The sequence below is a fragment of the Phyllobates terribilis genome, unplaced genomic scaffold, assembly GCF_046119375.1.
Source record: "Phyllobates terribilis strain yellow unplaced genomic scaffold, ASM4611937v1 Scaffold_10__3_contigs__length_209671492, whole genome shotgun sequence".
In the NCBI taxonomy this organism is placed as follows: domain Eukaryota; kingdom Metazoa; phylum Chordata; class Amphibia; order Anura; family Dendrobatidae; genus Phyllobates; species Phyllobates terribilis.
The window spans coordinates 163,346,083-163,373,090 of record NW_027362770.1 but is presented as its reverse complement, the minus strand read 5'-3'; the positions used below and the strand labels follow the sequence as shown (position 1 = coordinate 163,373,090).

The window sequence follows — 27,008 nt, the reverse complement described above, 5'->3', positions numbered from 1 at the left end:
TCCCCACTCTGTACAATTCATGATTATCCTGGACAGATGATCCTCTAAATTAACCTCATGGTTTTCAAGATATCCTTTTTGCCAATTAATGCAAACCTTCCTGGTTCACTTTCATAGGATGTAATTATGTCCTGACTATGTGATAATAACCTATATGTAATTTTGAACTTTGATATTTGTACGGTAAAGCCCTATTTAGACTTTCCAACGCTCTACCAGAATATTCTGTAATAATTCATGTATGATCTATTTGTCAGTGTGAACAGCAGCTACAATAAGAAGACAAGAAAAGTCCATACATTAAACATTCAGTTCATTGATTTAAAACGAGAGCTGTGTAATACTTCTTTTCTCCAGAGGTGGCACTGTAGAGAAATTGAACACTTGCTGCTGATCTCCCACACAGTCGATCGCTCTGATTTTTCAATTTAAAGGGGAATTTTTTACAAAAAAAAAGGAAGTCGGATCATTTTGAAAGTCTGATCATCTGGAATACGTAATTTATAGGACTGGTCTGCTTGTATTTCACATTTCAGTAGGATTTCCAAGGTGATCTCATATAAGTTCCTGATTTTCATGAGAGAAGTAAAAGTCTGGCAGCGGTCAGTGCAAAAGTCTGGGCGTCTGTGTCAGGACGTCAATCACTTTCTTTGGTTAAATATTAATTTGAGCAAATATTTCAGGTCAGTGAGTCACCAATGAACGAATGGGAGTAAGAGTGGGTGAGGAGTCTGCTACAATATGGGCTGTCGCCTGTTGGCCCACTTGAGTTTTGCTTCCTCTCCTTGGTCTCCACTGATGAAGGTCATTTAACTTGAGGTGGGTGTAGAGGTCTGGTACATGGTGATTTACAAGACATTCATAGCCTGTTATTAGTGTAGGGGTAGTAGAAAAGAAAGCTTTGGAGTCAAACTAAGACAAAAAAGTTGGCAACATGCCAAAGTTACAAACTTACCCAAATCTTCGCCCCATGGTGAAATACATAGAGTGGCTACAGACAGCGGCTCCTGCTCTAGAGGACCTGACATGGTTATGCTTTACATAAGCAGTCCATTGATTCCAAAGAGAATTGTGTAATACCCCATTTCACCTGCGGAGGAGCTGTAGGGAAATATAACTTTTGCTGCCAGGAATACAAGTGATTTTTGATGGGAAATAAAGATTTTTACATTGGGCTCTGGAGGTTTATGATGCATTGTGGTTAAGGGGGAGGAAAATTGTACAATCGTCTAAGCTTTAAAGGGGCTAGCGAATGAACAATATTTATCCACAAGATAGGTGTTTAGGCCATGATCGCTGGGGGTTAGACTATCTATCACCATGATGTGGGTCACGTGCCCCTTGCTTTGAATAAAGCAGTTAAAGAGCTCCCTGATACCAGTGCGGTCCTGTAATGGGAGCCACTGGGGTAACAAGTCCGTTCATGAAATTTCTTCACTCCTGAATCTTCCATTACCTGTGAGTAATATTACTGAGATGTGGAAGGAACCGCAGCAATTCAGCCACAAAGTGCAGACCCCATAACGGTACAGAGCGGGGTGCCGAGTGCTGAGGAGCAGAGGGCAGAAAAATCACCAACGCTCAACTGACCTCATAACTGCAGAGTCCAGACTTACTCTGCTATAAAATCAGCACAAACACTGCGCCCCCACTTGGAGCTTCATCGCCGAGCAGCTGCATTCAGCCTTACATCACCAAGCACAATGCCGAGCATCGGATGGAGTGGTGTAAAGCTGCCATTAGACTCTGGAGGAGACGTGTTCTGTGCAGTGATGGATCACACTTCTCTATCTGGTGTCTGATGGAGGAGTCTGGGTTTGGTGAATGTCTGGAGAACGTTACCCCCTGACTGCATTGTGCCCGCTGTACAAAATGCTATGGGCTTGTTATTAGGGGTCGGCATTGGGCCCTTAGTTCCAGCAACAGGAAATCTTAATGCTTCAGCACAAGACATTGTGGACAATCGTAGCTTCCAGCTTTGTGGAAACAGTTTAGGGAAGGCCATTTTCTGTTCCCCATGACTGTGCCCAGTGCAAAAACTTCATAGAGACATGATTGGGGGGAGTTTTGTACACGACCATAATGTCAACCCCATCCAACACCTAAAATGGAGATTGTGAGGTCGGCCTCTCCCCGACATCAGGATCTGACTTCATAAATGATCTTCTAGACGAAGGAGCAAAAATTCCCACAGACATCTCAAAAAAAACCTTCCCGGAAGAGCAGGAGCTGTTGCATCTGTAAGGGGGCTTACTCTATATTAATGTCTATGGATGTAGGATGGGAGGTCAGTCAAGCTCCTGGAGGTGAAATGTGGAGGGGGCACATACTTTTGTTCATATAGTGTTTATTAATATTCTGATAGTGGGGCACGTAAATCTACAATCTGGAGCTGAAGACTTAAGATGTTTGGATAGGGCTTCTGATGATTCTGAATATTTGATAGCCCCTCATTAGCGCTTCCCTTCATTATTACCGCACTGGCTGACCTGGCATTAGACATTGTGGATGGCAGGTTGCCCCCTGTTAGGCCATTAGCGGAGCCCCGGTGCTGAGGTGTCTGACCCGTCTCCATGCCCCATGTATAATGAAGCTTTTGCTGTGAGATCTCAGCCGCTGGCACAGAGCGCCGAAATCACAATCTGCCCCCAGCTGGTGGATGCGCACTTCATGGCCACACACATTATCATGCTGCTGGCTTTTTTTTTGCAATCGTAGAGAAAGCTTTGTCTGAAAATCCCTCCGAGGATTAAAGTCTGTGTCTGTACAAAAGCTTTCTGCTGATTTGTCAGTTCGGTCATTTCAGATGACTAAATAAAAAATAATGAAAAGTACAAAAATTCTCAACTCTCTGTCCACAATACAACAATCCATCTCCAAATGTTAGAATTATAGCGTGCCTTTTTTAATATAACCAGTGCCACCCCTTTGTTTTAAATTTCCGTATCAAACACTTTATTAAAATTTAAAATTAGAAATCTTGCAATTTTCACACTGGCCACTAGGGCTTTTATTACACTTCCTGATGTTTTCAGCAGTCTCATTATCATCAGAGACAGGATTTCAACCACAGGTGTTACCTCTATACACATACTGTATACATTAGCAACAATGAACAGACTCAGAGTTTATATTTTGCATTGAGGGGGTGCAAAAGTCATTGTGAAGTGAGGGGGAGCTGTGACGTCGCCTACTGTGATTGGTGGATTCCGTGTTATCAGGAGGGTATAGAGATGGTATCAGTCATTGTAATCTTGCCTCTTATGTCACAGCCGACCTTTTCCCTTCACAATGACCTTTGCACACGCTCATTAGGTGCTTCAATACAAAAGATAGGGGAGGAGTCTGTTCATTGTGGCTAATGTACATGTGCATTTCCTGAAACAGTAGGAAATTAAAGTCTAAACCTACACCAGTGGCCGGTGTGAAGATTTCAAGATGTATATTTTTTATTTTTGAGTAAAGATCAGGTATCATGGACACATATGATACCGGTCAGGTGTGCACAAGACCTGACAAATGGTCGATGGATGCCCCATCAGCACCTACCGATTCATAAGTGAGATGGGCTGGATAACCCCTTTGAGCTGCTCATACACTTTATACAGCTGTCTGACAAATGTTTCTTTGACAGCATGTATTCTTGGCTTGCTAGGGGTAATAAGACTTTTATGGTAGTGGTTTATCTAATATGTTTTTTATGTTATTTTCATCATCGCTCATGAGACACGACCAGGAGTGACCTATGGAGCGTCATTCTCAGAACGATGCTCCATATGCTGCAGTAGAGAGTCGCTGGACATCATTGAAACCACAATGGATTATGTCGGAGCTGCGGGATTATTTTTTAATAATAAATGGGTGAAACAGAGAATTTGTGGGGGGAGTCTTTATACAAATAAACTTTTTTTTCCTGTGTGTGTGACTTTTTATTTTTAAAAATAGGGTTAGTAATGGGGGAGACACCGCTCCAGTACTAACCCCTGGGCTTGATGTTAGCGGACATTGCAGAGCTGACACGTCAACATCAAAAAATATTAATCCAATTGCAACCGCACCAGGGCAGTCGGGAAGAGCTGAGGCTAAGCACCAGAACTGCACCAGAATGGATGCGCCATTTCTGGGACGGCTGGGGGCTGGTCTTACTAGGCTGGGAAGGGGCCAATATCCATGGCCCTTCCCAGCCCGATAACATAAGTCTGCTTTCCCTTGGCTGGTTATTAAAAATAGGGGGGACCCACATCACGTTTTTTAATTTTTTATTTTTAATAACGGGGTTAGTAATGAGAGTGTCTTATAGACGCCTCTCCAGTGCTAACCCCAAGGCTTGATGTCAACGGACATTACACAGCTCACAACACCAAAAAATATTTACCCCATTGCAACCGCACCAGGGCAGGTCGGGAAGAGCCAAGGCTAAGCGCTAGAATTGGCGCATCTAATGAGCGCGCCATTTCTGAGACGGCAGAGTGCTGGTCTTACTAGGCTGGGAAGGGGCCAATATCCATGGCCCTTCCCAGCCTGATAACATAAGCCCGCAGCTGTCTGCTTTCCCTTGGCTGGTTATTAAAAATAAGGGGGATCCACATCATTTTTTTTATTTATTTATTTTTTTTTTGCACTGTGCCTCATTCGGGCAGTGTCCTGTCTCTACCCTAGTCAGAGCACAATGGGGGCGCCATCCCTTTACACAGGCCAGGTGACATGGTGCGCTGACCAATCAAAGCCATACCTGGCATAGCTGTGATGGCTCCGGAAATGCCCACAGCCTAAAAGCTTGTTGATTGGTTGAGCTGCAGCCTTTCAACCAACTTTATTCGACCCCGAACCCAAACTGTGAAATGGACTTCTGGGAAAAAGTCAGCGTTCAGAGTGTGGCACCAGTACGAACTCAGAACTTTACAGTTCGTGTTGGGTTAGCTCATCTCTAGTTACAATACTTGAGCCTTTTTTTTCCAACAACTGAACAATTTGTTAAACTGCTATGTATCCTGAAGCAGCGTAGTGTCATATATCATCTTCTCAGTGGCCAAGGATCTAAAACAAGTCAGTGCAGCACAGAGAAACAGTCTCCCGTATAGCAGGTAGAAATTCCTGTGACCATTTCAATCTACATAACTACATGTATTCAAATGGTGGTCAACCAGACTGGAAGACAAGTCATTTCTGAGCAATGTGAATCTCAGGACACAATGAGAAGGCGTTACATCAATAAAGAAACATGGGGGCATAACTGATTTACATAATTAAATTATGTATGTGCAGTTATTGTATTGTGTTAGGCCTTGAAAGGGGCAAACCAGCTGATTACTGGTAATTTATTATCGTATAATAGAGAGCTAGGCCTAGTATGCCGTTCTTCTGTGGCTGGTAGGGGGGATCTGTCCTCCCCAATCACTCTATATTGTCACTTTCTGTCTTGGGGATTTTGGAGTTTCTACTTCCTATTTTGTGAATCTTGGAGTTTCTACTTCCTGTTTTGTAAATTTTAGAGTTTCCCTTTCCTGTGAATCTGGTGGATTTCACTTCCTGTTTTGGGAGTTTCTACTTCCTAGTTTTGAATCTTTGAGTTTCAACTTCCTGTTTTGCGAATCTTTGGGTTTCTAATTCCAGTGAATCTGGTAGATTCCACTTCCTGTTTTGGCAGTTTCTACTTCCTATTTTTTAAATCTTGGTGTTCCTATTTCTTGTTTTGTGAATCTGATAGATATTACTTTCTGTTTTAGGAGTTTCTACTTCCTGTTTTGTAAATCTTGGGGTTCCCATTTCTTGTTTAGTGAATCTGGTAGATTTCACTTTCTATTTTGGGAGTTTCTAGTTCCTGTTTTGTGAATCTTGGAGTTTCTATTTCCTGTTTTGCGAATCTTCGGGTTTCTAATTCCTGTGAATCTGGTAGATTCCACTTCCTGTTTTGGGAGTTTCTACTTCCTGTTTTGTAAATCTTGGGGTTCCCATTTCTTGTTTAGTGAATCTGGTAGATTTCACTTCCTATTTTCTGAGTTTCTACTTCCTGTTTTGTGACTCTAGTGTGAATTTTCTACTTTTTAGTTTGTGACGCTGGTGAATTCCTCTTCCTATGTTGTAAATATAAGCGTTTCTACTCTTGTTTTGTGAATCTTGGAACTTCTACTTCCTGTTTTGTGAATCTGGTAGGTTTCATTTCCTGTTTTGGGAATTTCTACTTCCTATTTCGTAAATCTTGGAGTTCCTATTTCTTGTTTTGAGACTGGTAGATTTTTCTTTCTGTTTTGGGAGTTTATACTTTTTGTTTTGTGAATCTCTGAATTTCTACTTTCTGATATATTAATCTAGAGGTTTCCACTTCCTGTTTTGTGAATCTTGTAGGTTTCCACTTCCTGTTTTTTTGAATCTGGGAATTTTTACTTTCTGTTTTGTGAATGGAGGAATTTCTACTTCCTGTTTTGTGACTCTAGTGTGAATTTTCTACTTTTTAGTTTGTGACGCTGGTGAATTCCTCTTCCTATGTTGTAAATATAAGAGTTTCTACTCTTGTTTTGTGAATCTTGGAACTTCTACTTCCTGTTTTGTGAATCTGGTAGGTTTCATTTCCTGTTTTGGGAATTTCTACTTCCTATTTCGTAAATCTTGGAGTTCCTATTTCTTGTTTTGAGACTCTGGTAGATTTTTCTTTCTGTTTTGGGAGTTTATACTTTTTTTTTTGTGAATCTCTGAATTTCTACTTTCTGATATATTAATCTAGAGGTTTCCACTTCCTGTTTTGTGAATCTTGTAGGTTTCCACTTCCTGTTTTTTTGAATCTGGGAATTTTTACTTTCTGTTTTGTGAATGGAGAAATTTCTACTTCTTGTTTTCTGAATCTAGTGTGAATTTTTTCATTTTTATTTTGTGAATCTGGTAGATTCCTTTTCCTATTTTGTGAATCTAAAAGTTTCTACTCAAGTTTTGTGAATCTTGAAGATAATACTTCCTGTTTTTTTTTTTGAATCTGTGAATTCCTACTTCCTGTTTTGTGACTCTGGCAGTTTTAATTTCCTGTTTTGAAAGTTTCTACTTCCTGTTTTCTAAAACTGTTACATCCCACTTCCTGTTTTGTAAACCTAGAAGATCCTTCACCATCTGTATTCACCCATTTCTCATACCGAGACATTCATTAATCAAAACTGAACCAGAAATTCATCATACATTTAATTAGATCCCCACTAAAATTTAGAAATCAACGCTCAATGGAAAGCTAAAATCCATACTAGGCCCAAAGTAAAAAGAAAATAGAAAACAAAAAAAAAGTATGATTATTATACAAGACTTTGCCGCCCAACATCCATGGTGTATCCTGAAGATTTGGCACAACCTCTTCCGAAATCGATGAAAATTCCTTCAGAATCAGAGTCTATGGATTCTAAAATCTGGTCAACAATGGTCTCTGGACTGGAAGATGGGGCAGGAATCAAAGTAGAGTCTCTGGACAAGTCCTCCCGGGAGCTCTGGCTGTGGTACAGTCCTTGTTGAGGTTCACTGTTGTTGTGCATTGATGGAAACTGTCCGTTGCCCATGGCGGGATGCTCCAGCTCACCCGTCGGTGGTGGCTTGGTGGTGGACATTGAGAGTTTAGAGCTAGAGTCCAGGATGGTGGTCAGGTTGGAGTATCCCTGGATTTCTAGAAGTGAGGTCATCTCAGATACCGAGTGTCTTCTGATTCCAGTCCCATTGGTTGACAGGTTTTCCATTTCATACTCCGCTACCGGGGTCAGCAATGGATTGTTGTAGCTTTTGGATCTCACTACTGGATTTTTCGTGATCATCTCACCAGATTTGGGACAACGTCTGAACATGCGTTTTTCTGTGAAGATCATACAACATCAAATGATCAATTCTACAACCACATGAGCACTTGTAAAAACAATTTCTCACCCATCCACAGGATAGAAATCGGTGGGGGTCTGGTTGATGGGACCTGCACTGGGGAATATTTATCCCCGTCGGGGAACTTTTAGCCAAGAAAACAAATTGGATCGGCAGGTCGGGTGCCAAATCACCGCTCCATTCATTCACTATGGTGCCTGAAAAAGCTGAGAGCAGATTTCGGCATTCCCCGTAGGGAATGAATGGAGCAATGGTCGAGAATGTGCACTAGAGTTCCATTCTAATGCGAAGAAAATTGCCCCATTCTGCCGATTGGTGGGAGTCCCAACGGTCGGACCCCCACCGATCCAGAGGGAGGGTCACAGTTATATTTGTGAAAAAATTTCTTTCCATTGTTTCAATGGGTCTAAAATAAAAAAGAAGCGACTTTGCCAATAGTTTTAATTGAAAATGTCCTACGGTTTTCTGTATACAGCTCCTATGCAGACCTATGCGCCCCCGAGGTTCAACAGTCTTCTCCTGAAGTCATATGCTACTCTTTCTTCCTACAAACACTTTAACCATGTTACATAGTTATATACGTGAAGTCATATAGGACTACACAGGAACTGTATACACAAAACGGTAGAGGAGATTTTTTTGAAAACTTTTGGAAAGTTGCTTCTTTTTTTTATTTTTATTTAGATACATTGCAAAAAAAGTATATATATATATATATATATATATATATATATATATATATATATATATACAGTACAGACCAAAGTTTGGACACACCTTCTCATTTAAAGATTTTTCTGTATTTTCATGACTATGAAAATTGTACATTCACACTGAAGGCATCAAAACTATGAATTAACACATGTGGAATTATATACTTAACAAAAAAGTGTGAAACAACTGAAAATATGTCTTATATTCTAGGTTCTTCAAAGTAGCCACCTTTTGCTTTGATGACTGCTTTGCACACTCTTGGCATTCTCTTGATGAGCTTCAAGAAGTAGTCACCGGAAATGGTTTTCCCTTCACAGGTGTGCCCTGTCAGGTTTAATAAGTGGGATTTCTTGCCTTATAAATGGGGTTGGGACCATCAGTTGTGTTGTGCAGAAGTCTGGTGGATACACAGCTGATAGTCCTACTGAATAGACTGTTAGAATTTGTATTATGGCAAGAAAAATGCAGCCAAGTAAAGAAAAACGAGTGGCCATCATTACTTTAAGAAATGAAGGTCAGTCAGTCCGAAAAATTGGGCAAACTTTTAAAGTGTCCCCAAGTGCAGTTGCAGAAACCATCAAGCGCTACAAAGAAACTGGCTCACATGAGGACCGTCCCAGGAAAGGAAGACCAAGAGTCACCTCTGCTTCTGAGGATAAGTTTATCCGAGTCACCAGCCTCAGAAATCGCAGGTTAACAGCAGCTCAGATTAGAGACCAGGTCAATGCCACACAGAGTTCTAGCAGCAGGCACATCTCTACAACAACTGTTAAGAGGAGACTTTGTGCAGCAGGCCTTCATGGTAAAATAGCTGCTAGGAAACCACTGCTAAGGACAGGCAACAAGCAGAAGAGACTTGTTTGGGCTAAAGAACACAAGGAATGGACATTAGACCAGTGGAAATTTGTGCTTTGGTCTGATGAGTCCAAATTTGAGATCTTTGGTTCCAACCACCGTGTCTTTGTGCGACGCAGAAAAGGTGAACGGATGGACTCTACATGCCTGGTTCCCACCGTGAAGCATGGAGGAGGAGGTGTGATGGTGTGGGGGGGCTTTGCTGGTGACACTGTTGGGGATTTATTCAAAATTGAAGGCATACTGAACCAACATGGCTATCACAGCATCTTGCAGCGGCATGCTATTCCATCCGGTTTGCGTTTAGTTGGACCATCATTTATTTTTCAACAGGACAATGACCCCAAACACACCTCCAGGCTGTGTAAGGGCTATTTGACCAAGATGGAGAGTGATGGGGTGCTAAGCCAGATGACCTGGCCTCCACAGTCACCAGACCTGAACCCAATCGAGATGGTTTGGGGTGAGCTGGACCGCAGAGTGAAGGCAAAAGGGCAACAAGTGCTAAGCATCTCTGGGAACTCCTTCAAGATTGTTGGAAGACCATTTCCGGTGACTACCTCTTGAAGCTCATCAAGAGAATGCCAAGAGTGTGCAAAGCAGTCATCAAAGCAAAAGGTGGCTACTTTGAAGAACCTAGAATATAAGACATATTTTCAGTTGTTTCACACTTTTTTGTTAAGTATATAATTCCACATGTGTTAATTCATAGTTTTGATGCCTTCAATGTGAATGTACAATTTTCATAGTCATGAAAATACAGAAAAATCTTTAAATGGGAAGGTGTGTCTAAACTTTTGGTCTGTACTGTTATATATATATATATATATATATATATATATATATATATATATATATATATACACTTGCAACTGGTGCCTTTAGGCCACTCTGGCACTAAGGCTTAGCACCATCTGCAACTTTTATACCTTTTCATAGACTGAACATGAGTCAACAGTGTGATGCAGCAGCAAAAAAGGCAAATACAATTCTGGGATGTATTAACAGAAGCATACAGTCTAGATCACGTGAAGTCATTATCGGTCTTTACTCCTCTTTGGTCAGACCTCATCTGGAATACTGTGTACAGTTTTGGGCACCACATTTTAAAAAAGACATAGACAAACTGGAACAAGTTCAGAGAAGAGCGACCAGAATGGTGACTGGTCTGCAAACCATGTCCTATGAGGAACGGTTGCAGGATTTGGGAATGTTTAGCTTGCAAAAAAGAAGACTGAGAGGAGACTTAATAGCTGTCTACAAATATGTCAAGTACTGTCACATTGTAGAAGGATCATCTTTATTCTCATTTGCACAGGGAAAGACTAGAAGCAATGGGATGAAACTAAATGGGAGGAGACACAGATTAGATATTAGAAAAAACTTTTTGACAGTTAGGGTGATTAATGAGTGGAACAGGCTGCCACGAGAGGTGGCGAGTTCCCCTTCAATGGACGTCTTCAAACAGAGGCTGGACAGACATCTGTCTGAGATGATCTAGTGAATCCTGCTTTGAGCAGGGGGTTGGACCAGATGACCCAGGAGGTCCCTTCCAACTCTTCCATTCTATGATTCTATGATTCTGTACATTACGCTGAAAACTGAATTTAATAAGTTTATTGTTTCACTACCCAAATTGGCCACCTGGTGGCAGCAAATACCAAGTTAAAGAACGACTCAAAGATGATCATGGACTATAGAGGGCTGACCTCTTTTACTCTAGAAGGAGATCGTGATGAATTGTATGTCAATGCTTAAGTACAAAATTTACTCATACCCAAGATACAGGAGGAGTGTGTGAATGGAGCGTCATTAGAGTACAACCCATATGTGCCAAGGTATGGAGAGACCACCTTCTGAATGAGCGATTCCAGGTTCAGATATTCCTCTGATACACCCTTAGACTCATGGACACCCTAGATAATGTAAAGAAAAAAAGAACAGTCAGTCCGTAGTTTTCAGAAGTCACGAATATTCTAATCTTCATATGCTTGGATACACAAATACAATTAGAAATGTCCCTATTATAACACTGGACAAAACTGAGAACACGAAGAACTGTCATGGGGTTTTGGACTATAAACATCACTGGTTCGAGAAATGTTTCCCCCTATGGAAAAAAAAATGCAAAACTGTCTGATCCTTCTGCTTTCAAAATGCTGCAGTGCTTAAATGAAATCCCCGGCTAATTCAGAAGCTATTTCTATGGTAATCCTTCCTTGTGATTGCTGTGTAATTAAGAGACAGGGTCAATAAGAAAAAAAATGTTACAGTACTTTTCCATTAAAGCGAAGACAGTTTACTGGTTTGATTTGTCTACAATAAAAAATTTCCAACATTTGCAGTTGTCACCTATCCAAATAACAGGTGATGACCAGCGGATCCCCAAAAAAGGGACACTGAAATGCCCCTTTTGAATGGCGCAGTAACAGAGCATGTAGCCATATTACTATTAATTTCAGAGCCAGTAGACAGATATATATTGATCTACCTGTGGATAGGTAACAACGTTATTGGAAATATTGCTTTAACTAAACTTTCTTTGAGTCTATGAGACATTGGAGTAAGATTTGTGGCGAGGCACCCACGGAGGCGCGCACCACTTTTCAGACATGCCTCTTAATGAGTCCAACATGCCTTCTTATCAAGACCGGTGTGAAAATCACCGCTGGTGGGTCTTAGGCTGTCCTAAGGTCAGAAAATTAAATCCACACCTCCTCTGAGTGGGTGCAAATGTGCTCCAATATTTGCAACATTTTCTCACTTTATACAGTGGGTACGGAAAGTATTCAGACCCCTTTACATTTTTCACTCTTTGTTCCATTGCAGCCATTTGGTAAATTCTGAAAAGTTCATTTTTTTTCTCATTAAAGTACACTCTGCACCCCATCTTGACTGAAAAAAAACCCTGAAATGTAGACATTTTTGCAAATTTATTAAAAAAGAAAAACTGAAATATCACATGGTCATAAGTATTCAGACCCTTTGCTCAGACACTCATATGTAAGTTACATGCTGTCCATTTCCTTGTGATCCTCCTTGAGATGGTTCTACTCCTTCATTGGAGTCCAGCTGTGTTTAATTAAACTGATAGGACTTGATTTGGAAAGTCACACACCTGTCCACATAAGACCTCACAGCTCACAGTGCATGTCAGACCAAATGAGAATCATGAGCTCAAAGGAACTGCCCAAGGAGCTCAGAGACAGAATTGTGGCAAGGTTCAGATCTGGTCAAGGTTACAAAAGAATTTCTGCATTATTGAAGGTCCCTAAGAGCACAGTGGCCTCCATAATCCATAAATGGAAGAAGTTTGGGACCACCAGAAGTCTTTCTAGACCTGGCCGTCCAGCCAAACTGAGCAATCGTGGGAGAGGAGCCTTGGTGAGAGAGGTAAAGAAGAACCCCAAGATCACTGTGGCTAAGCTCCAGAGATGCAGCAGGGAGATGGGAGAAAGTTCCACAAAGTCAACTATCACTGCAGCCGTCCACCAGTCGGGCCTTTATGACAGAGTGGCCTGACCGAAGCCTCTCCTCAGTGCAAGACATATGAAAGCCCGCAGAGAGTTTGCTCAAAAACACATGAATGTCTCCCAGACTATGAGAAATAAGATTCTCTGGTCTGCTGAGACAAAGATAGAACTTTTTGGTGATAATTCTAAGCGGTATGTGTGGAGAAAACCAGACACTGCTCATCACCTGCCCAATACAATCCCAACAGTGAAACATGGTGGTGGCAGCATCATGCTATGGGGGTGTTTTTCAGCTGCAGAGACAGGACGACTGGTTGCAATTGAAGGAAACATGAATGCGGCCAAGTACAGAGATATCCTGGATGAAAACCTCTTCCAGAGTGCTCTGGACCTCAGACTTGGCTGAAGGTTCACCTGCCAACAAGACAATGACCCTAAGCACACAGCTAAAATAACAAAGGAGTGGCTTCAGAACAACTCTGTGACCATTCATGACTGGCCCAGCCAGAGCCCTGACCTAAACCCAATTGAGCAACTCTGGAGAGACCTGAAAATTGCTGTCCTCCAACATTCATCATCCAACCTGACGGAACTGGAGAGGATCTGCAAGGAAGAATGGCAGAGGACCCCCAAATCCAGGGGTGAAAAACTTGCTGCATCATTCCCAAGAAGACTCATGGCTGTACTAGCTCAAAAGGGTGCTTCTCCTCAATACTGAACAAAGGGTCTGAATACTTATGACCATGTGATATTTCAGTTTTTCTTTTTTAATAAATTTGCAAAAATGTCTACATTTCTGTTTTTGTCAGTCAAGATGGGGTGCAGAGTGTACTTTAATGAGAAAAAAATGACAGTTTTAGAATTTACCAAATGGCTGCAATGAAACAAAGAGTGAAAAATTTAAAGGGGTCGGAATACTTTCCGTACCCACTGTAAATTCATCCAAAATGTGTTGGTCATGCTCCCTCCTGATGCACCACCTCCCCACTTCTTCAACTTTGGGTAAGCATTTTAAGATTTTTTTAGACTTAGTTCACATTGTAAGCTGGCACAAACTGCTTATGGGCCACAGTTGCCACATTTTCTCAATATGTGATCATTACCTTTAATACTTAAATATGTTGTCTCTAATAACAAATGTATAGGTAGGGTGGTTATAATAGACCTATACAATAGAGAAAAAATATATATATTTTATTTGCTGCTTAGACCAATCAAAATAGAAAGTCATTGGTCGGGCATGTGCTGGAACCCATGGCAGATCCCAAAGTATGTTTGGAGCACCCAACTGTCACGGGTGTGTCAGAAGTGACAGGCAGTCGCCCTGCAGTTGGTTGCAGGAGATCTCTACGTTTGGCATTACAGAACCTTCTTAGAGGCTGTCTCTCTAGGACCCAGCGGCTACCTTCCTCTGGCTAATTAATTAACATCCTGGCCTGGGTATATAAATACCTGCTGTCTGCTAGAAGGAGGTGCCGGCGATACTCATTACTCTTTGTGAAGGATCGGAGCAAGTGCATTACTTCATCCTCTCTGGAGCTATGAGGACGGGTGTTAATCTCTCTGAAGTCGACTAAAAGCTAAGCTATCTTCCCTTGTTTGTTCCCCCTTGTTGTCTTTAGTGGTCAGTGGGGATCGACTAGCGCTCATCCTTCTCCCTTCCCTAGCCAGGGCCAAATGCCAGGGAAAGACAGGGCGAGAGCCAATATAGGGACGTTAGTGAAGACAGGGTGATACTAGATAAGCCTAGGAGGTCTCCACTTCCCCCTTTCCCTAGAGTCTGGGCTCTCTTTCCCTCTTCCCTTTGTGTTGCACTAAGTCTTTCCCACACCTTGCGTGACACCAACATATTAATCAATTCTCTTTAATGTTAAATAAACATATTTATAGAAACATGTCCAAATATTAATATTTTTTTCGATTCTTCAGATAGTGTCCACATATTCCACACCACTGTATATACTCATATCAGTTTTTGTTCCCCGTGGAGTTCAATGATAGCATAAATTAAGTAGTTAGTCTTCTTTAGAGCTGCATTACAGCTTTATTCCTGATAAGATGGACAGAGAAGTAACATTGTGCAGAAATAGCAGTAATATTGTGCCATATGGAAGCACCATATGGTGGCACATGAAGTGCCAACCGTTCTGTAATAAGATACTATACAGACAATGTGTGCAAATATACTGGCTCTGTGCATGTAACTCTGCAGCGTTGTAAACATTATTTTTTTTTAGCACAGAACATAAGGGGTTACTCATGTATACCAGTAACAGAACATGGTTAGGAGGAGAAATTGTAGAGTGGACCACATTCTAGGGATGTTTTTGGCTAAGGAACACTATGTGGGGCTACACATCAAAGACCCTTTTTTGGACCTCACAGTCTTATGTAACACAAAACCTCCTTACTTTCGATCCGTTCCCCACACATGGGATCCATTAAATTCCAGAACGTGGACATGTGACTGGTAACAGAAGGGTTTTATGTAACAGTTAGACTCTGTATATACTTCTCTAGGTCTCTTCCTGGAAATTAATGATTTATGTTTCCTTTTAGGAACAGTAAATGTATTAGGAAAATCTGCAGCCGTTCTCCATTTCTAGCATCATTTACAGAAATATTTTAGGAAAACATTACATACTAATCTACTTAGTGGTCTCAATGGACACAGTTGCAATGTAAAGGCATCTGTGATCACTTTACAAATGGTTTCAATTGGGGAATGCACAAAAATTAGAGGGGTCCAAGGAAAAACTCAAAACGGGACCCAAACCCTCACTGAGAGCTCTGCAAAATGTGGTACACCTCAAGTGAATGACCAATATTCTGGGTTTTTTTTTTGTCTGAAATTCTGATATCGATTACTTTATTTTATATCTGTATTAGGGAGCTCTGATTATCTTTATTCACAAATTGTATAATTCTGTCTGCATGAAGTCATCAATAGAGGGAGCTAATTGCATATGGATTCATATGCAAATGGTACTGAGATGGGTTGTCCGGGACTGTGATACTGATGACTTATCCTTTACTCATCAATATCACATCATTGCAGTCACCCAGAACCTCAATCGATCAACTGATACCTGCAAGAACTCATTGTACAGAGCCAGAAAGAACACCATAGCTCCGTACACTGTGTAGTAGCTCTTCCTGGGTACTGCATATCAGCTCCCGATGAAGTGAAGGTAAACTATGCTTGCAGTACTTTGAAAAAGCTACAAGACATGGAAGAGAACTGTTGTGTTTTGGTTTCTGTTGCACCAGATATTACCTGTCTGGTGAGGGTGTCGGACCGCCAATAATCAGATATTGATGATCTAATAGAAAGAAATGTCATCAATATCTCAGTTACGGACAACCCCTCAAATACTATAGGAGCCACATGGCTCTATATGAAGGAAGCACCTCCTAGTTACAAACAGGGGTGACCGCAGATCCCATAGCGGTTCCCTTCCTTCATAATCCGGAAGGTATTGGCTTACATGATAACATATAATTATGGTAGGTTGACATAGGTTCAGAAAGTTTTTGGGTTAGAGATATTAAACCATTTAGCTTTGTTAAGGTAAAAAATGTATGTAAACCGTACATGAGTAGAAACCGATCTGATACCATGACTAACAAGGGTGGATGTATTTTTCTTTTACGCTGGATCATGACGTAACCCATGTTCATTTAATTACTAAATATTAAGTCATCTTATTAACATAGTGATCCCAAACAATATTCAGCAATGGGCTCATGTTCAGGCCTCACGCACTCATCTGAGTTTGTTGACATCTTTGACATCACTGACAATTATAAAGACTTAGTCATCATAAGGAAAATAAACCTTATGTTATCCTGACTCATACCCTGCAGAAATCAATGTTATCAGCAATATACGGATCTGATAATGATGATTTCAGCTGAGACATTAGCAGAAAGTGAAAGGCCAAATTTAAAGGAAACCTGTTACTGCATTTTTTAGCCCCGAAACCTTTTCTCCGAAGACCTGGACCATCTACATGACTTTTCACAGTTAAAATGTTTTTTCCACTTCTGCATCTTTTAAGTTTGTAGACAAATTCATGGTATCTGGAAAATGTTTTGCTTTTTTAATTAACAGAGTAGTCATGTACCTGAAGTATTAGCAGCATCTGAATGATGGAGGGAGGTACACGGGCTCGTGGGCGGGATAAGGCATCGTCCAGTTTAAGATTTAGGGTTATTATATTTCTGAAGTGCAGCAAAGCCAGCTGACGGATGGAGGGCTCCTTCCCCTGGCACAAAGCAACAAGTCACAATAAATATGCTAATAAAAAAAACTTTCTGTACATTGAAAACAAGCATAATTGATAATTAATCCTAAATAATAATATTAAAGGGGTTTTAACTCCCAAAAAAGAAAGGAGAAAAAAACAACAAAATATCATATAAAAACTCTTGGGTACACCAGTCTTGATCCAGTAGACACTAGCGTAAGATGTACCAAATTCATTAAGAGGTGTGTGCCAATAGAATTTGTCAGGTTGTGTAAGACCCCGACCTGTCCCGCTAGACTCCACCCATTTTAAAAAAAATTGACAGAGCAAAAATAAAGTGTCAAAAGTTGCAAAATTTTGAGTTGCAGAAAAGTTTTTCAACATTTGAATAAGTTTTACAATTTCTGGTGCAAACTCTTGCCCAAAACACTCTAAGGGACATTTAGCATTGCACTTGCGACAATTTTTTTGTATACAAATTGCGACATTTCATTGTGGTAAATGCTTAAAGAGAATCTGTCAGAAAGATCAACCCTCCTAAGCCGTCTATATGGTCATGCAGGTAATAGGAAGCTGAAAAAAATGATACCTTGATATCTGCGATCCGATGTCTTATTCCAGAGAAATCCACGTTTTTCTTAATATGTAAATGAGCTGTTAAAGATCTGTGGGCGGGACATAGATCTCCCCGAGAATCTGCCTCAAGAGCTCATTGTAAATGAAATGAGGTGTTCCCAGTGTGAAACATGTAATGACTGACAGTCTGCTCTCCTCATCTACATGTCTCACACTGGCAACTCCCCCTTTCGTGTATAATAAGCTCTGCAGGCAAGTTCTCGGGGAGATCCATGTCCAACCCATAGATCTTAACAGCTCATTTACACATTACGAAAAACGTGGATTTCTCTGGAATAAAACATCATATCACAGATATCAAGGTATCATTTTATTCCACTTCCTATGACCTCCATGCCCATATAGACTGCTTAGGAGGGTTGATCCTACTGACAGATTCCCTTTAAGTTAAACTTACCATGTTTTAGACTATTTTCTATTACCTGGTTCACCTTTAGGCCTGAATACTACATGTTCATGATAGAATTTATATATTTTTTACATAAAAGTCACATATTCTAGACAGGTCATAGCTGTTAGATGCAGAACAAATACATTTAGGTGGTAATCATTTTTCACATCCAAAAATTTGCGCAAAATTTTATACTAACGTGCGACTTTTGTCCTCTTGGTCTCCTGCTCTTCCAAAATTGGGAAATGTATCAACTTCCATGCAAAAAAAGTCGTTACTTGTGAAAAATGTTTGTATTGACTTGGTTTTAGGCTCTTACCTAATATTAGGAAGGCTTAAAAATTGCACTGGGATAATTTACCCCAAATTTATCATTAAGGTGCAACATTTGATAAATATGGAGCGGCGGAGTTGAAGTGGGAACACTAATGATTTGGTGCAAATTACACTATTTTTTGATAAATGTGGACTTCTGTGTCCAAACGCTGAATGAAGCAGCTCCGTCTATCTCTCTCGGAGCGGGAAATTCCAGCAAAATCTGATACATGCAACTAATGAGTGGTCAATTATTGAAAACTTCATGGGATGCGTACTTATCCCCAACCACGCTATGCTTTGATTGGCAAAACAAAATTTGTATTATTATTTTTTTTTTGCAACTAATACAATCCTTCTAAATAACCGACCCGCTTACCTGGACAGGGTAGAAGATGGCCTGTAACATGGGCAGAACATCGCTAAAGAAGAAATCCCAGGTTTCCGCTAAAGAATCAAGGAGTTTTTGACCTATACATAAACAAAAGTAAAGTATTCATATCCCCGCAGTATTAGTCCTGCTAAACACTAAAAGGGTTGTCCGTGATCGGAAAAAAAAAACATGGCTACTTTCTTTCAGAAACAGCGCCACTCCTGAGCATGGGTTGTACGTGGTATTGTGGCAAAGTTCAATTCAGCTCAGTTGCAATACCAGACACAACCCATGCTCAGGGGTGATGCTGGTTTTGATAAAAAGCAACCATGATTTTTCTAATCCTGGACAACCCCTTTTAAATACATATACACAGCCCTGGACAAAAATTAGGCAAATTAGCAGGTTTTTGAACAAGAATTATTTACTGGGAAGTAATTTCATGCAATTTACAAACTCTATGTAGATATTGGCCCTGGTGGGATTGAAATGCAAAGCCTTATTTTAAGGGATTTTACATTTGTTTGAAAAAAAATAAATAAAAGAGCAGCAAATGCTCTTAGAGCAAATGATCACATCTCCTATATTATCCTATCTGAGGGCAGCTTAGAACAGAGAAGGAGAAGCTGAGCGCGGGGATATATAATTTTCTATGATTCGGTTCAGTACTTTTATATAAAAAGCTGTTGAATTGCAGGAGGACTCATGAAAAAAGCCTTTGAGTCCTTCTGACCACACCTACACATTGCTTATTGGTTCATTTTTACTGAATGAGTTTACAGCTGCCAATCACTGGGAGTGGGCAGGGAGAAGAAGGACTCACAGGCTTTTTTATTAGTCAACAGCTTTTCGTACAAAAATACTGAACCAAATAATAGAAAATTATATATCCCCGAGCTCAGCGTCTCCCCCTCTAATACATGCTGCCGTTATATAAGAGATCATAAAGACTTTCCTTTTCATATTTATTTTTAGATTAACAGTTAAATTGTTTTACCTTCATAAAAGCGTATCTTGTCTCGCAGGATCACCATCCCCTTAGTTAGAAGCTGATTCTGAAGAGTGAATAGTAAGAACAATATAAAAATCTAACACAATCTGCGTCTCAACCTCCGTCTGCCGGCCTAAAGCATTAATAATGCAAGATGCAGATTTTAACTGGATGGGGAGAAAAATAACAGCGCCGCGCGCTGAGAAAACTAGCTGTGAAGTCTTGATACTAAAACTGTAAAATAATTCTCACTTTATGTGATATGTGACATCCTCTTTCCCTCTCACATCTATTATTTACGCCGGAGGAGGGAAATATAAGTGAACGTACCTGAAGGTATTCGGTGAAAAACGAGCCCAATTCAGTTTTTAACAGCTGCCTGTAACAAATAAAAAAATGAGAAAAAGAAATTGAATGGAGCAAGAGTGTAATTTTTCAATACTTTGATATTTTCTATACTTTGGAAATAATCTCTTCGGAAACATTTGTTGGACAAGATCAAGTTAAGAGGCCTGACCGCTAGTGGTTTGACCGGTGGACTCTCCCGAACCATCAGAACAAGGGACCATCCCCAGACTCCAATTTCATTCAGCCACAAGACCATGCTCCGTTTAAAGTCTATAGTATTGCCAAATAAAAACTAAAGAAACCTCTACAGAAGACCAACGACAACTGTGTCCATTGGATAATCCTAAGGAGGACTTATGCGACCTCAATGGTCAAACTCTCTCGAGACTCCAAAGCTGATAACAGTGAACATTAAATTGTATCTAACTACTAAGGAAATGTAGAGAAAATAAGACTTCATGTGAGGTCTAACCAGAAGCAGACTCTAAAAATATACAAAAAAAACCTACATACGGTATGGACTTGAGGTTTTTGATGAGACCGTGGGAAGTGTTCTAAGAAACGTTCCTAAGACCTTTTCTTTTGTAACCACAAATACAATATTACACCCAAGTACTACATATGCAATTTCTAAGTACTTTCTACCACAATGAACAAAAAGGAATAAAAACAAGACAAAAAATTTTGCCCCAAGATCTTCTACTCATGTTAGAAGAAGTTATCGATGAAGGTTTTTGAGTTGTGGAACCTACTTATTTCTAGAAGAAAAAAGAAGATTTCCAAACGAGAGAGGGAATCTGACCTACTTAAATCAAACGACTGGTAATGCGCCGTTGGTTTACCACTGGAGCCATCAAAATATGGAAGCAAACTCAAACCTGCCCTGGAACCATGAAAAAGTACAATAGGGGAAAAAATCATCACATAATAATATCACGTACAGTCTTGCTTTTATGAGCAGAAATTTGGTAATGTCGATGAAACAGCAGCAAATAAAAAATAGAAGAAGCAGTAAATGAAAAAAAGTAATCACACCAATGATCAAGTACCAGAAAACTTGACTCCGGGGGACTTTTCAAAATGCCGAAATAACATAAACCATGAAATGTTTTATTACCCAATTAAGTGTTGTCTTTAGGTTAGAATTATGGGAACATGGAACCAAGTACTTTGAACAAAGAAATGTTCACGATTTATGGGCTCCTGTCAATGTTTGATTGAGACTGGTTGATGAGGTCTTCAGAAAACACTTCAAACCTCTACCTGAGGGGGCAATCAAATGGCTTTCCAAATAAAAGGGTTTTGCTGCTACACACTAAAAGGGTTTACTCTTGTTTTTGGTAGGAAAAAAAACCCTACACAGATGAAATTTAAGACCTGATAGAAGTTTATTTCAATCTCTCAATAAGTATTGCTTCCAATTTACAAAAAGTTTCAAAAACAGCCACATAGAGGTCCACTTTAGGCCAAAGTCTTAAAGTCTTTCTGTACCTAGTCATACACATTGGTTGAAAGTTAGCCAAACTCACTGATTCAGGTGGGACTGGTCAACTATGAAAAGTGATTGGAGGTTTCTTTACTCTTCCCCAATGGAAGATGTTGTGGAAGGAAGGTTCTGGTATGTTCGCTTTCTCGTGTTCCCCTCGTGATCCCCCTTGTCCTATTTAATAGATTCCCCTTGTCCACTTTTACTCATCCCCAGTCCCTATCTATTTGCCTTATCCCCCACCATATTTAATTAACCCCTGTCCATAATTAATTGATTGATTCCCCAGACCACAATTAATTATTTCCCCAGTCCATATTTATTGATATTATTGATACTTATTGATCCCCAGTCCTTAGTTAATTGACCCACCGTCCATACCTATATATTTGCTTTACCCCCCATCCTATTTAATTAAACCCCCTGTCCATAATTAATTGATTGATTCCCTCTAGTCCACAATTAATTATTTCCCCAGTCCATAATTATTGATCCCAGTCCATAGTTAATTGACACACCGTCCATACTTAATTAATCCACCTGACCCACTCAGCTGATCCCCCGTCCATACTTAATTGATACTTAATTGATCCCCCGTCCATACTTAATTGATCCCGCGCCGATATCTAATCGATACACTTGCACATCCCTAATTGATCCCCGTCCATACACCTATATATAAATAATTGTGTTTTGTACTTGTACATATATACTGACTGTATCCCCATATTTAGAATGACGTCCATGTTGGCCGGAGCCGTGCAGTGTACATCTTGCGCAATGTATGCATTCCCTGAGCTACCGCTCAGGGATCCATACTGCTGCGAGAGATGTGAGCATATCGTGCACTTGGAAGCCCAAATCCTGGATCTAAGTGCTCAGATAGCGGTACTGAGGAGCATCGACAACATGGAACGGAGTTTGCTGCTCACCGAGCAGACACTCAATGGGTCAACACTGGGGGTGGAGCTTAGTGGGGAAGCGCAGGCTGAACAGGCAGGGAGCTGGGTAACAGTTAGAAGGGATAGAGGGAAGAAGTATAGGAAGGCTGGTTCAGAACCGGCATTATTGGAGCACGACAGATCCTCTGACCGCCGGGGGAGTGTATGCTCCAGTAATGAGGGGGAGGGGGGAAGTGTAGGGCAGGCTAGACAGGTCCTGGTAGTGGGTGACTCTATTATTAGGGGGACAGACAGGGCAATCTGTCACAAAGACCGGGATCGCCGAACGGTGTGCTGCCTCCCTGGCGCTCGAGTCCGGCACATCGCGGATCGGGTTGACAGGTTACTGGGTGGGGCTGGCGAAGACCCAGCGGTCATGGTCCACATTGGCACCAATGACAAAGTGAGTGGTAGATGGAGGGTCCTTAAAAATGATTTCAGGGATCTAGGTAGGAAGCTTAGGGCAAGGACCTCCAAGGTAGTTTTCTCAGAAATACTACCAATCCCGCGAGCCACACAGGAGCGCCAACGGGAGGTTAGGGAGGTGAATAAGTGGCTAAAGAGTTGGTGCAAGGCAGAAGGGTTTGGGTTCATGGAGAACTGGGCCGACTTCGCTGTCGGCTACAGGCTCTACCGTAGGGATGGGCTGCACCTCAATGGGGAGGGTGCAGTGGTGCTGGGGAAGAAGATGGCTAATAGGTTGGAGGAGTTTTTAAACTAGAGACGGGGGGGGGGAAACCAAGGAAATAGGTGGGATGTGAGGCAAGCAAGGGGGAAGGGGAGAAGTGAATATAATGAGGGTGGAGAGGGGGGTGGGGATAGTACAGTTAGATCGTTAGAGAAGAATAGGATGCTAAATAACCCCAAAGTTTTATCTTGCATGCTGACCAACGCAAGAAGCCTGACCAATAAGGCGGATGAGCTGTGGGCGCTTATATCGGAGGAGAGGTATGACATCGTAGGTATAACAGAGACTTGGCTAGACGATAGCTACGACTGGGCGGTAAATTTAACAGATTATAGTTTATTTAGAAGGGACCGGAAACAGGGGAAGGGCGGAGGAGTCTGCTTATATGTAAAGTCACGTCTAAAGCCCAGACTAAGGGAAGATATAGGAGAGGGAGAAGAGGGGGTCGAGTCCATGTGGGTAGAGATAGAGGGGGCAAAAAATAATAATAAAATATTACTGGGGGTCTGCTATAAGCCACCCAATATAACAGAGGAGAATGAGAAACTGCTATTAGGACAAATAGACAAAGTAGCAAAACATAATGAGGTGATTGTAATGGGGGACTTCAACTACCCGGATATTGACTGGGAAACAGAAACCTGTAGATCGCAGAAAGGAAAAAGGTTCTTGACAAATATCAAGGATAATTATCTCTCCCAACTAGTGCAGGAACCAACGAGAGGGAAGGCCGTGTTGGACTTAATATTGACTAATAGGCCTGATAGAATAACTGAGGTACAGATAGGGGGGCACCTAGGTAATAGCGATCATAATATTATCAATTTCAAAATGCCCTTCAGTAGGGTTATCAATAAGGGAACAACTAAAACATTAAACTTTAGGAGGGCGAAGTTTGATCAGCTGAAAGAAAACCTTCAACTTATAGACTGGGACAAAGTTCTTAATCAAGGAAATACGAATAGTAAATGGGAAACCTTCAAAAGAATTCTGAATACTCAGTGCGAGAGGTATATACCGTATGGGAATAAAAGGGCCCGAAATAAGAGGAAACCAATATGGTTGAATAAGAATGTAAAAGGGGCGTTAAATAGCAAAAAAGAGGCATTCAAGAGATTATAACAGGAAAACAGTAAGGAGGCACTAATGTGTTACAAGGAAAAAACGAGAACCTGCAAAAAACAAATAAAAATAGCGAAGGAGGAAACAGAGAGACGTATTGCTAGGGAAAGTAGATCAAATCCCAAACTGTTCTTTACGTATATAAATAGTAAAAGGATTAAATCGAATAATATTGGACCGATAAAAAGTGATGAAGGCAAAATCATAGAGAAAGATGAGGATAAAGCTAATCTATTAAATAAATTTTTTTCGTCAACTTTCACAAAGGAAAAAGAACTAACAGGCGAAATGAGAAGTGACAAACTTAATCCTCCACTAAGTATGACAAATCTAACCCAAGCTGGGGTACAGAAACGCCTCAGTAACATTAAAATAAACAAATCACCAGGACCTGATGGCATACACCCACGGGTACTAAGGGAACTAAGTAATGTGATAGACAGACCCTTATATCTTATATTTAAGGACTCTGTTGAGACTGGGTCTGTACCACTTGATTGGCGACAGGCGAATGTAGTGCCAATATTCAAAAAGGGAGCAAAAAGTGACGCCGGAAACTATCGGCCGGTGAGTCTGACGTCCGTTGTGGGCAAAATTTTTGAAGGCTTTATTAATGAGGCAATCATGGAGCATCTTGACGCTAATAATCTATTAACCCCGAACCAACATGGATTCATGAGGAATCGCTCCTGCCAAACAAACCTGATTGACTTCTACGAGGAGGTTAGCTCTCGAGTAGATCAGGGGGAACCAGTGGATGTCGTGTATCTCGACTTCTCAAAAGCGTTCGATAGCGTGCCACATAATAGGTTGGTATACAAAATGAGAATGATGGGGCTGGGCGAAAATGTCTGCAAGTGGGTAGCTAACTGGCTAAAGGATAGAAGGCAGAGGGTGGTTATAAATGGAATATACTCAGATTGGGTAAGCGTCACTAGTGGGGTACCACAGGGGTCTGTACTAGGCCCAATGTTATTTAATATCTTTATTAACGACATAGTCAACGGGATAAATAGTAAAATATCAATATTTGCAGATGACACAAAGTTATGTAAAACAATTAATACAAAAGAGGACAGTGCAGACCTACAGAGGGATTTGGATAAGCTGGGTAGGTGGAGCATTAAATGGCAAATGAGGTTTAACGAGGAGAAATGTAAGGTCATACATATGGGAAGGAAAAATGGAAGTCACCAGTACTCACTGAATGGGAAATCATTGGGGAATTCAGAGATGGAGAAGGACTTGGGCATCTTGATTGATAGCAAACTAAATTGGAGTGCCCAAAGTCAGGCCGCTGCTGTAAGGGCAAACAGGGTAATGGGATGTATCAGAAGAGGTATAGCTGCAAAGGATGAGAACATTGTTCTTCCACTGTACAAAGCACTGGTCAGACCACACTTGGAATACTGTGCTCAGTTATGGGCCCCAATATATAGAAAGGATATAAATGAGCTTGAAAAGGTACAAAGGAGGGCAACAAAATTAATAAGGGGAATGGAGGGACTGCAATACCCAGAGAGGTTGGCAAAACTAGGACTATTCAGCCTGGAAAAGAGAAGGTTGAGGGGGGACATAATAAATGTGTACAAATATGTTAGGGGACAGTATAGAGACCTTGCCCGGGATTTGTTCAAAAGGAGGGATATTACGGTAACAAGAGGGCACTCACTAAGACTGGAAGAGAAAAGGTTTCAGCACCAGCATAGGAAGGGGTTCTTTACGGTAAGAGCAGTGAGAATATGGAATTCACTGAGTGAGGAGACGGTAATGTCAGATTCACTACACCAGTTCAAGCGGGGACTGGATGCTTTTCTAGATACCAGGCAGATTTCTGCATATACTTAAAAATAGAATAAAATAGTAGGTTGATACAGAGATTTATTCTGACTGCTGGTTTCAGAGTCGGGATGGAATTTTTCCTCAGGTGAAGATTGGCTAAATCATTTGGGGTTTTTGCCCTCCTCTGGATCAACTTTAGCAATTACAGAACTAACAGGTCGAACTTGATGGACGCAAGTCTTTATTCGGCTTTACTAACTATGTAACTATGTAACTATGTAACTCACGGGGAAGAATAGGTGTTAATTTGCATTGTTTACTGTATCTAAGCTACTGCATATGGCTACCTTTTGATCAAAATGTCAGGATTTCTGTTGCCCTTCTACAGTTTGACCACTAGTGGCCGCTATTGTAAATTTAAATAATTGTGCTGCAGTTTCACTCCTAACTACTGGGGGCTGCTGTTGTGTTCTGCAATTGCCTTTTACCAAGATGGTGGATTCTGAGTCTATGGAATCTATCTTGTTTCTTGTTTGGGCCTACTTAAAGCCACATGGAACTCTCACTCATTGCTTGAGTATTGTGTCTAGCTATTAGCTTAGTTTCAGTCTCCAGCTCCTGAACATTCTTACCCAGTATGTTCTAAGTCATTTAATGATTGTTTCCTACAACTCCTTGCTAACTTCAAGAACTTCTACTACCGCTTGCTGTTCCTGCTTCAGCTCCTTCGGCCACTTATTTCCAGCAGTACTACATCAGTATCGTACCACAAAGACAACCTACGATATGGTCTTTCCATAA

General features: G+C 40.9%; 1 protein-coding gene across 6 annotated transcripts in view; it reads right to left on the bottom strand.

Moving 5' to 3' along the window:
- Positions 1-27,008, bottom strand: part of ARHGAP8 (Rho GTPase activating protein 8) — a 203,781-nt gene that overhangs the window by 57,656 nt on the left and 119,117 nt on the right. For 5 of the 6 annotated variants that reach the window (XM_073650050.1, XM_073650053.1, XM_073650051.1 and 2 more), the window contains 6 exons: positions 20,171-20,219; positions 19,847-19,904; positions 18,856-18,947; positions 17,012-17,152; positions 11,189-11,327; positions 7,144-7,819 (listed from right to left, as the gene is read on the bottom strand). In XM_073650050.1, the coding sequence (XP_073506151.1) occupies positions 7,275-7,819; positions 11,189-11,327; positions 17,012-17,152; positions 18,856-18,947; positions 19,847-19,904; positions 20,171-20,219 (1,024 nt within the window). In that variant the 3' untranslated portion in view covers positions 7,144-7,274. Of the gene's footprint in view, positions 1-7,143; positions 7,820-11,188; positions 11,328-17,011; positions 17,153-18,855; positions 18,948-19,846; positions 19,905-20,170; positions 20,220-27,008 lie in introns of those variants that run through there. The other variant, XM_073650054.1, reaches the window with a different exon arrangement.